The sequence below is a fragment of the Barbus barbus genome (assembly GCF_936440315.1).
Source record: "Barbus barbus genome assembly, chromosome: 28".
In the NCBI taxonomy this organism is placed as follows: Eukaryota; Metazoa; Chordata; class Actinopteri; order Cypriniformes; family Cyprinidae; genus Barbus; species Barbus barbus.
The window spans coordinates 27,126,171-27,140,921 of record NC_136756.1 but is presented as its reverse complement, the minus strand read 5'-3'; the positions used below and the strand labels follow the sequence as shown (position 1 = coordinate 27,140,921).

At 37.2% G+C, this 14,751-nt stretch overlaps 1 protein-coding gene across 1 annotated transcript in view; it reads right to left on the bottom strand.

The window, feature by feature from the left end:
* The window catches only part of LOC306848834 (uncharacterized protein), a gene marked incomplete at both ends in the record, with an annotated part of 14,971 nt that extends 667 nt beyond the window's left edge, over window positions 1-14,304 (bottom strand). Inside the window, 2 exons of the mRNA XM_079383584.1 lie at window positions 10,972-13,592; window positions 13,703-14,304. Coding sequence (XP_079239710.1) covers window positions 10,972-13,592; window positions 13,703-14,304 — 3,223 coding nt within the window. The remainder of the gene's footprint in view (window positions 1-10,971; window positions 13,593-13,702) is intronic.
* Window positions 14,305-14,751: the final 447 nt, after the last annotated feature.

Genomic DNA, 14,751 nt, shown 5'->3' with positions numbered 1-14,751 from the left:
ACATTTCTGCCATGCAATAAAAAATCAAAAAGTTAATTTTGACTTTTTAGTCTTTTTACTTACAATTCTCAGTTTATACCTTACGATCAGGACAGTTTTTCTCAGAATCGAGAGATATAAACAGAATTGTTAGATATAAAGAAAACAAACATTTCTTATTTATGCAGTATCTCACAATTCAGACTAAAACAATAAAACAAGTAAAAATGACTAAAACAAAACAAAAAAGATTTGCATTACTTAAACTAAAATAAATGTTTGCTAAAATAAAATGAAATAAACCTAAAAAAAAAAATTGTATAATAATTAAAAAATGATGCAGACGTTAAAAAGCAATAACTACAAAAAACGTTCAAATTAAAATAAAAACAGAAAATACAAAAATGCAAATTCAAAATATGATAAAAAACCTACACTCTGTCACTGGGGCAGTACCCTATAGATAAAAGGAACATCTTTGCACTTTATTTATCCCTAAATGGTATATATTAATACCTTAAAAGTATATTATTATCTTTTTAGAGGGTACTGCCCCATTTTTTTTTTCTTTCCTGAGAGTGCATAATAATATCTCAGTGATACTGAAATAACACTGCTAGGGAGATTTACACGGTTAATGATAAACATTCAGCTGTACACAAATAAAATGCATCACAGTTCTCACATTACTGGAGAATAAAAGCTGTTCAACAGATTTGTGCGGTGACAGGTGTGTAAATGATCCTCTCTGTGTTTAATCATACACGTGGGATTGTACCCATTCTGTTAGGAGAGATTTACGAGAGAACAGAAGCAGAGCTCAGAGCCGCAGTAAACAGAGAACACAACAGGAGCGAGTCTTACGACCCTGATCTCCGGTCAGACCCTGATCCCTGCAGGACGAGTCCCAGTCAGCAAACGCCTCTGAGCTGCTCGCCACTGTAATATGCTTCAATAAGCCTACTGAAGTTAGAAAATACAGCCCAGCTGGTGTGTGTGTTTTTTTTTTTTTTTTTTTTTTTTTTACATCAGTGATTCTCAACTGGTGGGTTGCAAAAACTGAAAATGGGTTGCAGTTTTCTTCTGGTAGGTTCACAGGAATTATAAATATTGTGGTTAATAATAATACTAATTCATTAATTTCATTGAATGCATTTTAGTCTTGAGAAATATATACATGTTATTAATATTAGTATTATTATTAACCATAATATTATATTAACCAAATTTAATTTTACATTAGAATATAGTAAAAATGGAATGTAAATAATAATAATAAATAAATAAAATTAATACTTTTAAAGCTTTTTATTCTGCAAGGACACATACAATTGATCAAACGTAAATTCATTTACAATACAAAGCATTTCTATTTTACATAAATATTTAACGTTGCTATTTTACGTTCTACCTAAATATTTTATATTACACAATTACAAATGAATTTTCCATGTTTTATTTTATATTCACAAACAGCAGAAAAAATATTTTTAATTTCTCTAAAAATAATTTGTATATATATATATATATATATATATTTGTATATATATTTGTGCTGGGTCGCCACATGTCCAGGTTTTAATCTATATATAGTTTTATCTATATTGCAGTAGAGGTGTTTGCTGTAAACGCGCGCTCATATGCCTCTGTGCTTGTCCTCACTGTTACATCCTGTTGTAATTTTTCGCTCGGTAGATACGCCGTGCCAGACGACAGTACCCAGTTTTTTTTTTAGTAATGTCAGGGAAATTTGCAGCCGTGGCAAGGCGAGTTGTTTAATAAATCAAAAGTTTGTGGCAAGCCCTGCTGCCTCTGCCGTGCAGCTCAGCACATAAACAACATGTCGCAGCATCTGAATTTTGTCACTTACGGATGAGACAACAGCTCAGTGTTGGACGAATGCCTGTCCTGGACAACTTTCACGGAAATTTCTCTGCATGCTGCCTTTTCTGTAGGGATGAGAATCACAAGGAATTTAAGTTCCGATTCCATACATAATTAATACATACAATTTTTCAGCAAGGATTAATTAAATTGATCAAAAGTGTCAGTGAAGACATCAATAATCTTACAAAAGATTTCTATTTCCAATAAATGCTGTTCTTTTGATATTTCTATGCATTAAAGAATCCTGAAAAATAAAATGACGATTGATGAAAATGATGATGAAAAGTAATAATGCTGAAAATTCCGCTTTGATCACAGGAATAAATGACATTTTAAAATATATTTAAATATAAAACAGCTATTTTAAACCATAATAATGTTTTACTGTGTTTTTCATCAAATAAATGCAGCCTTGGTGAGCAGAAGACAAATTTGACCAACCCCAAACTTTTGAATGGTCACTCACACAAAACGCAGCATGTTTCCATTTGGAGTTGACAAAACTAATTATTTAAGGTTCAGTAAATAAGAACCACTCTGACTGATTCAGCGAGTCATGTGACCGAATCAAACAAATGCATTAATTCATTACATGGTTTGTGATTTTTTTCTGACCTCGTCAATCAAAAGTCAGACTGTGCGTTTGGTCCTTTTGCAGAAGGTCAAGAACGTCATTTCATTCAAGTATATTTCAGGCCAAATCTTTATTTCCAAACTTAAACCAACAATCTGAACGTTCATTATAGGTCCAAACACACTTATGTTCTCCCGCCTCTGAATGCCTAATTAATATCCCTTGTCTCATCAACGCAATAAAACAAAATTAATTCCCTTGTCATTAATGTAATAAAAGCAGGTGAGAACAAGTGACTGGCTAATCAGTGATTGAATCTAGCAGTGGTCTGCAGGGGAAAATTAATTCCTGTTTATATTTGTCATACAGTAATAGCGGCCTCCAAACTAACCACGGTATATTGAGAGGCAGCTTGTGGAGATAACATGAGAGTTTACGTGAAAAGAGGAAACAATGAGGAATCAATATGGTGCTGGGACTATCAAATGTTTCCAGATGTCCCGTGAGGAGATTCATCACGCGTGCAATATATATGCAAGACGTCACGTATGTGAGGCTCACACAGCCACTGGGTATTTATTTTTATATTAGAAACAGAAAAAGCAAATCAAAAACTCTGCTTTCCTTGTGTCGTGATTGCTATGGCAACGGCATGGTACATGCAAAATCAATTTTGATTCGTGGAAATGTAGCCAGCTGAACAAGTGCTTTTGACATTGAGCAGAAAAAGCTGATGTCAGAGTGTATTGTACGTGCATTTGCTTTCACAAAGACTGATCCAGACAGCACTAGCTCACGCTATACTTACAAACCACTATAGCTCTCAAGGACTTTGCATTTTCCATGGGATGTCAAGTAGAAGAAACAAAGAAAACAAGAACAAAAAGAAAACACTTTGTATTGTTTAGGCCTGCTAAATAATGCAGTGTAACATGCAGCCCTCATGAGCCAGAGTCAAAGCCGGCTGGGTCAAAGCATTGGCTGCTAGTTTTCTGGTTGTCATTAATGATTTTCGTTCCATGATACCATATTATTGTTTATGGGTGTGTGGAAAGAGCATACACTGTGCATACTCTACACTGTAGTGATGTGTTATAAACACTGTGCACAGTATGCAAATGTTCTGAATGCATGTTTGGGATTCAGAACTAACCTACTGCTCACTGCATACTGCACAGCAGACATTAGAGCAGAGATATTTAGCATTTTTAATCCAGGTTGGTGTGAAAGCGTGCAATTTTTGAAAGCCAAGTCATATAATGCATCAATTAGGTTTTAATATTTGCATGCACAAATGAGTTTAAATTCAGCATGTGCATGCATGTCTGGGATGTAGTACTAACTGCATACTGCACTGCACGTAATAGTCTATACTACCTGTCAATTATTGCATCAATTATATTATAATATTTGCATGCACAAATAAGTTTAAATACAGTATGTGCATGCATGTTTGAGATGCAATACTAACCTACCACTCACTGCATACTGCACATCATATAATATATAGTGCATACTACTTTTTAGGGTGGTTTATGTGAAACTAAATTAGTTATTTTGAATTTTTAATCCAAGTTTGCATAAAATTGTGTAACTTTCGGAAGTCCAGTAAAATACTGCTTTAATTATGTTTTAATATTTATTTGCATGGACAGATGAGTTGAAATTCAAGATGTGCATGTTTGGGATGCAATACTAACCTATTGCATACTGCACAACAGACACCATATGTGACCCTGGATCACAAAACCAGTCATAAGGGTCAATTTTATGAAGTTGAGATTTATACAACAACTGAAAGCTGAATAAATGCACTTAGAATCAAAGTTGTATCCGAGATACAACTATTTGAAAATCTGAGGGTGCAAAAAAATCTAAATATTGAGAACATCCCCTTTAAAATTGTTCAAATGAAGTCCTAAGCAATGCATATTACTAATCAAAAATGAAGTTTTGATATACAGTAGGAAATTTCCAAAATATCCTCATGGAACATGATCTTTACTTAATATCCTAATGATTTTTGGCATAAAAGAAAAAGAAATCATTTTGACCCATACAATGTATTTTTGGCTATTGCTACAAATATACCCCAGTGACTTAAGACTGGTTAAGGACAAAAGTATTGCGACACCCCCTTCTTTAGAACAGAAAAAGGCACTAACACAACTGTGGCAACAAAGATGGAAACATAATTCATGTATTTAAAAATTCTATTTCCATCTTTTGGACGTGTCTAAAATGACAGTACGCTTATGTACAAGTCATTGGTGTTTGGTGATGAGTTTTTGGCTCAAGGTCCTCATTTAAAGTCACACCAGAGGTGTTCAGCTGGGATCAGGACTTGGCTTTCTGCAGACCAGTCAAGTTCTTCCACACTGACTGAATCAATCATGTCGTTTTGAACCGTGCCTTATAGACAGAGGCACTGTCATGTTAGAATAGAAAAGGGTCCTGTCCAAACTGTTGCTATAAAATTAGAAGCACAATTCCCTAGAATATCATTATATGCTTAAACATTAAGATATGTACTCATAGAAATTACTAAAGTAGTCAAACATGTTCATTAGAAGGGGGTGACCCAATACTTTTGGCAATATAGTGTATGTGACCCTGGGCCACAATACCAGTTATAAGGCTCAATTATTTTTAAATTGAAACAACATACATACATAAATAACTTTCCATTGATGTATGGTTTGTTAGGATAGGACAATATTTGGCCGAGATACAACTATTTGAAAATCTGGAATGTGAGGGTGAAAAAAAAAAAATCTAAATATTGAGAAAGTCACCTTTAAAGTTCTTAGTAATGCATATTACTAATCAGAAATTAAGTTTTGATGTATTTATGGTAGGAAATTTGCAAAATATCTTAAAGGAACATGATCTTTACTTAATATTCTGATGATTTTTGGCATAAAGGAAAAATCGATTATTTTGAGCCATACAGTGTATTGTTGGCTATTGCTACAAATATAACCGTGCTACTTATGACTGCTTTTGTGGTCCAGGGTCACATATAGCGCATACTAAAAAATTTTAGGCAACTAAAAATGCATTAGGCAACAATAAATGTTTTATACAGTAGTATGCTATCTTGTTAATCACAATATTAACACATCCACTCAGATATTGAATCAGTTATGGTGTAATATTTACATGCACAAATGAGATTAAAGTGTTGTCCACAATATTTAGTTTTTAATATTTATTTTATTATAATATGTAGTTCCAACCCTGACATTTTCTTTCTTCCAAAATTTAAAAACAATACATTGGGAAAAAAATTATGTAGGATTTACTTTGTAGAATTAACTAGCAATTTCTGAGTGAAAATATTTTCAAAGAAGCAAAACAACACATTGAATTAGACGTGAAAGTTTTGATGTAAAAGATTGAAATACTATTTTCTTGTCAAATATACTTCAATAATCTTTGTTTTGTTTATATATTTGAAAAAATAAAATTTTACAGTGTATAATGTGTAAACAGAAATCCTCCTTTTCTAAATAACATCTTTTGCCACACAGATTATTTTATCTTTAAAACATGCAACCTGCAACAATGTAAGACACTACTGTTTAAAAGATTTGTAATTTTCTTAAAAAAATAGGCAGTATTAGTGCAGTATGTACTAAGCTGTATGCTAGTATTCATTCTAAACACAGTCAGTGTCTTCTACATTTAACCTGGAAGGACAGACTGTGTGGACTGTCGAAGGTGCTTTGAATTCTCTCTCACCCACCTTGATGCCAGATGCGTAGCAAAGTCGTGTCAGTCTGCATCTCCGGCCCAACACAATGACACTGTGCGTGTGTGTGCGAGACCAACTGTCAGCAGGCGACACAAATATCAGCGTGACCAGAGAAGCCAGCATGTCCTCTACAACCTCTGAGTCCGCATGCCACGATGGCACCATGTGGGGTGGACCTCAGGGAATGAGGAGGATGCATATGGTAACAGGCTGGGACAAATCGCCTGGAGGAGATTGAATCTTATCCGAGTTGGTGCCATGACCCGGTGCAGCTGGGACCAGTCCAGCCGACACATACACACATTTAACACATGTGCGCTGCTTCTACGAATCCTTCATGCTTGATGTGTTCGGTCCGAACTGTGCTTTATGCCTCCGTGGTGGAGAAAGGTCATTGTGATGTTGATTCCTGGATGTTCTGAATGGGGTCAAAAATAAACAAACTGCATGGAATATCTCACTCCAAAATGAAAATTTGCTGAAAATGTCCTCACCCTCAGGCCGTCCAAGATGTAGATGAGTTTTTTCTTCATGGGAACAGATTTGGAGAAATGTAGAATTACACCACTTGATTACCAATGGATCCTTTGTAGTGAATGGGTGCCGTCAAAATGAAAGTCCAAACAGCTGATAAAAACATCACAATAATCCACAGCACTCCAGTCCATCAGTTAATGTCTTTTGAAGGGAAAATCTGCGCGTTTGTAAGAAACAAATCCATCATTGAGATGCTTTAGCGTCAAACCATTGCTTATGGGTAAAATACAACTCCTATATCCATAACATTGATTTCTCCAGTGAAACATTTACTCAGTGTAAGCGTATTTTCACCAAATTTCCATTTCTGGGTGAACTATTCCTTTAAGATGAAACGGTTTTTTGTATTCCTCATCTGCAAATTGCTATGGAAAAAAGCATTTGCTAAATAAATAATTGAAAATTCACACAATTTAGAGACTCTTTATTTTGTAAGTGAAGCAGTTTTAAAACAAATCATAATTACATTTAAAAACATAAGAACAAAAAAAAAAAAGTAAAATTACAGGAATAAAACGAACAAAATGCACATACTGCACAAAGTTATTTTCTATATGCACTGCAATTAAAATGTATCTTGAATTTTTAAGGTACAAACCCTATGCATTTATGTATGTATATACACTGAAAAAAATATTGTATTAAATTAAATAAATAAATAAGATCTCAATCTTAGTCTTGTTTTGGATTAAAAAATATATCTGCATCCTTAAAGGAATAGTTCACCTAACAATATAAATCACTTACTTTTTTTTCCCATTCAGCCACATCTTTTCTTTTTCCCTGAAACATGAAAGCCATTTTTTTAATGTATGAAAAAGAGGCCACAATATGCATTCAAACAAATAACAACTTTAAAGAAGCCCTATCTGAGATAATATGGGAAAGAAAGCATCTTTTGTGTTTCATGAAGAAAAATAAATCAATGTTTGGAACAGCATGAGTAAATTACATTTTAATTTTTAGATGAACAATTGAAAATTAAAATTGCATAACATATTAAAGAGACTTTGTTTAAGCTTCAGAAAACAAAAGTCATACAGTTTTGGAATGACAATAGTGCGAGTAATTAATGGTGACAGAATTTACATTTATGGGTGAACGATCTCTTTAAGACTTTGTAGATAATGTATCAAGTATATTTTGTCTGGCTCTTTTGGATGACAGTTTTGTTTTGTTTTTCCTCTTATGTTTAGAGACATTTCTGTTTAAAGCAAGAAGCCAAAACATCAAACATTTAGTCTAATGATACATTTTTACTGGAAAAGCAGACAAATCTGCTGATTAACATCAGTAGCACAGTTTCTCATATAAGCTCACTTCTGAAAATCCGGTTGTCAAAATTCCCAGTAGGGGGTCCAGATCTATTTGTTTTTGGTGGAACAGTGAAAGCGATTGTCCTCTCATGAATTTTTTCCACCGTGGGGCTATTTTCTGAGTATCTTTGAACAGTTGTCGACCCAACAACCGAAAATCTATTTCTTATATGTCACTGTGATTAGTGGAAAGCTTGGTGATACTATTACGATGGCCAAAGAGGACCACAACGCATAAGCATGTGCTGCATTATTGTGTTGCATTATTCATAACATTGGACAGAGCAGACAACAGGATGGTGTTGTGTTCTGACCTGAGGGTCACATCAAATGAGAGAGTCCTTTAGTTTAGTTTGTTACATACAATGTTAGTTATTAAACACAAATTACCGGTAATCTTTAATTAATTACGATAATGGCATTATAACACATGTTATCCAGAACGGTGAATCTAATCCAGAATCTAATCTAAAAACATGTTGTTTGTTGGAATTCTGTAGTTTTTATAAATATTGTTGTCCATATTCATTTAAAAAAAAAAAAATGCACTTATTGAGATTATTATTTTTAAACTGCTTCACTCACAAAATGTCTAAAGAGTCTAAATATATATATATATATATATATAGAGACTATATATAGTCTTTAAGCTTTTTGCTGCACTTTTTATTTGTTTTATTGTGTATTTATGTTTTTAAATGCAATTATGATAATGACTATTATAATAAAATATGATTACATATATGTATGTATGACCTGAATTACTCTTGCCATGTCATAAAAAGGAACAAATTATGTATTTTAGAGACTCTTATTTTGTACTCTTACACATTCCTCATAGAAAAAAGTTTTTTGTTTTGTATGTATTACAACTGTAACATATTCTGAATAAATAAAAAGATTCGAACTAAACATTACTAACCCGAAATCTTGTGCAAAGCCAACTAAAGTGACGTCAACAAAGCAAAAACATCTTAAGAAATAATGTATGAAACCAAAGATTAAAAATAGCGTTAAAAGCCATAGTAATTACATAAGAGCGGCTGACAACAAGCAACCTGCGGTTTTGACTATGATGATAATAACTGGATAAGCGGCAGTTAACCATGTTTCCATCTGCAGACAGCAAGAGGGCTGTTTCCATTACATGGGGTTTAGGAGGACAAATCCCGCTGTTTTTGGGATGGCATGGGCGTTTTATGCATGACTTCCACTCCGTTTCAGAGAAAATCAACTTTTTTTCTGTGTGCTGATGCTCCAAAACCGCAGATGACAGAAAACAGAGCAGTCTGAACCTATGAGTGGAGATGTGCTCATAAATGTTGAAATATTCCCTCTTGGCTCTGAGAGGTTCTGGTTGGGCTGTGAATTCAGTTGTTCTCATATTGCAATGTCAGAATTCTTCACTTAAACTAATTTCAATATGGACAGTTTCTCAGAGGCCTGTTTAATAAAATCCAGCATGCTGAAAACACTGGCATTTGCTGCGTTTTGGACGCTGGACGTCATTATGGGATGTTGGTTTCCCATGTTCATAATAGGAGGACAACCAACAGGAAACATCACAAATGTAATATCTTCAATAGTCTATCATGAACCAAGAGAGATCTCAAAGTCTCACACTGTGCTCAGATTTGCCAAAACATCAAAAGTCCAAAATCTCAATATGAACTCATTTCTCATTCAACTCTTTGATCAAATTATCTGAGCTGCAATCCACATATCATTGTATAGCTCTTTACTCTTACTGTAAGAAAACAGCAAGTATGGAAATATTGGAAATGTCCTATTTCCCACTTGAAGTCGTGATTACGAGCTTGTCGCATTCAAGTGCTGTGTTGTCGGAAAGAATAAAATGTTGCATTCCACTTTTTGAAAATCACATAAAAATCCACCACGCTAGATAGTCAACTTGCTTGACGATTCAGGATTTCTGTCAAATACATGCTTTGTAGAAACCATGTTTTTTTAACGTATGGATTACCATTTGTATAACCACAGTTTTACTACAAATACCATGGTTAATTTGTGGTTACCATGGTTTAACAATGGTAACCATGGTTTTTTGGTTCTACTTGGAGCTGTTCACACCCTTGGACTCACACCCAGTTCACAGGTTGTAATTACAATTTCTATGCGGACGTGCACGCTTTTTACAAATTGATATCTCGTAATAACAGTAATTACGATATGGTTGTGAAAGCATCTTTATCTCAGTTTCCCAGTAATAAATAAGACTTGAGAGTATCAAGCGTAGTGTTAGTTCTGGCAGGTCACGTTAGTCAATTTCGCATCAGCTGACTCTCAGCTGATCCCATCTACCTATAGGAATACGACACCTATCTAAACATCCATATATAAGGTCCATCAGTATTATCAGCGGTTTTCGCATTGCTCAATAGCAAATTACCCTCCTCCATCTGTTAAACAGAGCTTGACTAGATACCGGCTAATACAGAGAATAAACATGCTTCACACAGGTTGCAGTGAGAACACACAGTCAATTGTTTATTGGTACAGGTGCAGCTTAAATAGAACATCACATGGCATGGACACATGACAAACACACCTGAGAGAAATCCATAATAATTGGGAGCATACTCATTAACCAATCAATCAATTAACACCCCCACTTGCTCACACATTATCCACAATCATTCATATTCAGTCACAAAAAAAAAAAAAAAAAAACATCATGGAAACCAACTGAAACTTGGCTATAACCCAAACAAGAACGTGGAAAAGGTAAGTAGCTTCACTTTTGTAGCTGGTTTAGTCATTAGGTCAGCAACCATCTGATCTGTTGGGCAATACTCCAAAAACACTTCACCATTGTTTACAGTTGATCTCACAAAATGGTATTTAATATCAATATGCTTACATCTGTCTGCTAACAGGATTCTTTGCCAATGCAATTGTACCTTGGTTGTCTTCATAGATCATAGGTACACCATACTGATAATCATCAAGATGTTCAAGCAATTGTCTCAAGTACAAACACTCTTGTATAGTGGCAGCTAATGCCATGTACTCAGCCTCACATGTTGATAATGCTACAGTTGGCTGCTTTTTGGTCTTCCAAGAAATCAGAGGACCATTCTTACATAGGCTAACACAATAACCAGATGTACTACGTCGGTCATTTGCATCACCTGCCCAATCTGCATCACTGTAAATCACCAACCTTAACCCTTCATCACATTTCCTGTAACAGAGCATCTTGTCATTTGTACCTTTCAGATATTTCAGTACATGCTTTACAGTTGTCCACTGCTCTTCTGTTGGCTCACTGAAATACTGGGACAGTTTGCTAACAACATAACTCAGGTCAGGTCTAGTGCATGAGGTTAGGTAGATTAGGCTACCCACTGCCTCTCTGTATTTCCTGGGGTCACTCAGCTTTTCATCAACATCGATGTAATTCAACTTTGGTTCACAAGGTGTCGACCTGGGTTTACAATCTTGCATGTCAAACTTGTCCAGCAGTTTGCCAACATAACTCTGCTGTGTCATAGTCACACCCCCATCATACTGGTCAAAAGTGATACCTAGAAAATTCTTCAGTCTTCCCAAATCTTTCATCTGGAATTTCCCAGTAAGCATCTCTTTGACCGTTTTTAAAACGCTCTCATCACTGGCAGCAATAACCAAGTCATCAACCCATATCAATATTATCACTTTCTCATGTTCTGTTTCTCTCTTGTAAACACAATGATCAGCTGGGTTTTGTACAAAGATGTTTTCACACAAATAGTCATGTAACATTTTGTTCCAGTTTCGACCTGATTGTTTTAGCCCATACAATGATTTCTCCAGTTTACATACCATTTTCTTATTTGTCTGAGATTTTACATCATACCCCTCTGGCTGTTCCATGTAAATTTCATAATCAATCGGTGCATGTAGGTAGGCAGTTTTAACATCCATCTGATGGAGGATCAGATTCTCCTGAGCAGCTTTCTGCATTAACACTCTCACACTGGTAAGGTCAGCAGTAGGAGAAAAAGTTTCTCCATAATCTACACCCATCTCCTGACTATACCCCCTAGTGACATAGCGGGCCTTATACTTGTCAGATCCATCAGTATTGATTTTGATAGCATACACCCATCTACCCCCCACTGCTTTCTTGCCTTCAGGTAGGGTGGTCAAAGTAAATGTGGTGTTATCCCTCAGTGATTTCATCTCCTCATCCATTGCATCTACCCACTCTTTTGAGTTGGATGAAGTCACAGCTTCTCTGAAAGTCTGAGGTACATTTGAAACCATCTTATAGCAATAATCAATGCTGATCTGCACCTGATCACTCTCTACACCATAGAAATCTGGCCTCCTTTCTCTACCAGGGTATCTCCCCTCTCTACTCCGGGTATCTGGAGAATACGATTCTGGCTTGACCTCAGTTGACTGTAGACTTATCTGGCTTGGGCCTAGCCTAGTCTCTGGAATGTCACACTGCTTGGATTTGTCAGGGTCAGGTCTGGTTGTGCTAAACCGCACACCAACGTCATCAGACAATTCATCAGTCTCCTGTCCCTCAATATCGGACATAAATCTCACCAGTCTGTGTTTCATCACCTTTCTACTGTCAGGATAGTAGACCATATAGGCTGGACTGTTCTTATCATACCCAACGAAGATGCCTTTGTCAGACCTTGAGTCTAGCTTCTTCCTGTTCTGTCTATAGGTATAACACACAGTACCAAACTTCTGCATCCTGGACATATTGGGTTTCCTTCCTGTTAGCATAAAGTAAGGTGTCTGTTTGGTGCGGTTGTTAAAACATCTATTCCTCACCACTGCTGCTGTCTGGACTGCATACGGCCATAGCTCCTGGGGTAACTGACTTTCTAAGAGCATACATCTAGCCATATCAAAAAGGGTTCTCCAGTTACGCTCAGCAGTACCATTCTGGTGTGGTGAATATGGTGCTGATGTCTCATGTCTGATTTTGTTCCTGCGAAGTAATACTTGATAACCCTGTCCAGTAAACTCAGCACCATTATCAGACCTGATACATGTAACATTCCCATATGGAGCTGTGTCAGCTAGGAACCTCTCTGTGGCGTCCACTGTGTCACTTTTATGCTTCAAAAAGTACACAAACACTGCACTTGAGTGGTCATCAGTAAAGGAAAGTGCGTACCTATACCCTTCTCTGGACTTTGGGTCAATGGGGCCTGCCAAGTCAGTGTGTATCAACTCTAGAGCCAACTTGGCTCTCACATCAGGCTTTCTATTCCTACTCTGAGTGAATTTACCTTGGACACACACATCACATTGCATAGACTTGGGTACTTTACCCTTGATCGACATACCATCCACAACATTCTCTAACTTCTGAACATCATTAAAATTACAGTGTCCCAAAATCTCATGCCACTTCTGAATATCATGGCAACTCATACATTGATCATCACAGTCATTGTTCACTGGCACAGTAGGCAAATAGAACAGCCTGTTATGTTTGTGAATAAGAAAACGTGTACCGTCTTTATACTGCAGGACGTCTTCACCCTCCTTGAAGATCACTGTTGCCCCGCTAGAAGTTGCAGCTCTCACGGAGAAGATGTCTTGGGGATAGGAGGGAATGTACAGCGCCTGCTTCAGTGTGGCACTGAGGTGCCTCCCCCTGCTGTCGACCAGACACACCTCTGCTTCTCCTCTCCTCTGCGCTCCGCGACCCCCTTGCACCTTGTGCCATCGGCCAGCTCCACGCAGTGCGTCTCGGCCTGGAATCGGTCGTCAAAGCTCTTGAACCTGGCCAGCTCGGTGATGATATGAGATGTCGCACCAGTGTCCACCATCAACCCCTTTCTGGTGACATCGCTCCCTGGTTGACAATCACTTGCCACCAACTTGAAAGCAAAAGTGTTGTCTGTCTCCTCGTACACCCCATGTGCGTCGTCCTGCTGTTGCGGTTTCAGTCCTCGCCATGTGATACGCTTGCCATGGCTGTACCACTGTTGATCACGCTGACACTGTCTTGCCTTGTGTCCTCTCTGGCCACAACGGAAACACTCCATATCCCTGCTCTCAGTGCTCCGCACCCTTACGCCTGTCGGGGCACTGGCCTTCCTTGAATGGGCCCGGGCCCCCATGACATTGTCTTCGGCCACAGCTGTGCGCATACCTTCAGTGCTCTCGTAACTCCGCAATTTTGTCTTAAAATCCGCAAAAGAGAGAGTCTCATCCCTTTGAGTGACAAAAATGGAAAAAGGCTTGAATGATTCTGGCAGCCCCTTCAGAACCATTGCAACTAATAATCCATCACTCAATACTTCTCCAGCATTCCTCAGCGCTGTGATTGAGGTCTCGGCACGTATGACATAGTCAGTCACTCTCACCACTCAGCTTTTGCAGGGAAGTCAATTCTGTATAGAGACTCACAATGCGGGGCTTACCCTTTCCAGCATAATAGTCCCGCAAGATCTTGAGTGCTCCACGCCCATCATCCGCAGCCTCTCGCATGATCAGGGACAAACTTTTATCATCAAGGAATTGGATCAGTTCAGCATATGCTTCAACATTCTTTGCTGTATCCTCAGCCAGTGCGTCTGCATCCGCACCCACAGCGGGCCCATTCAAAATTGTGTCCTTCAGTTTCTGCAACCGCAGATGGCCCAAAAACTTTGTCTCCCACAGTTCATAATACTTTTCGTCTCCGTCGAACACAAGACGAGACCAACGTGAACTTATCC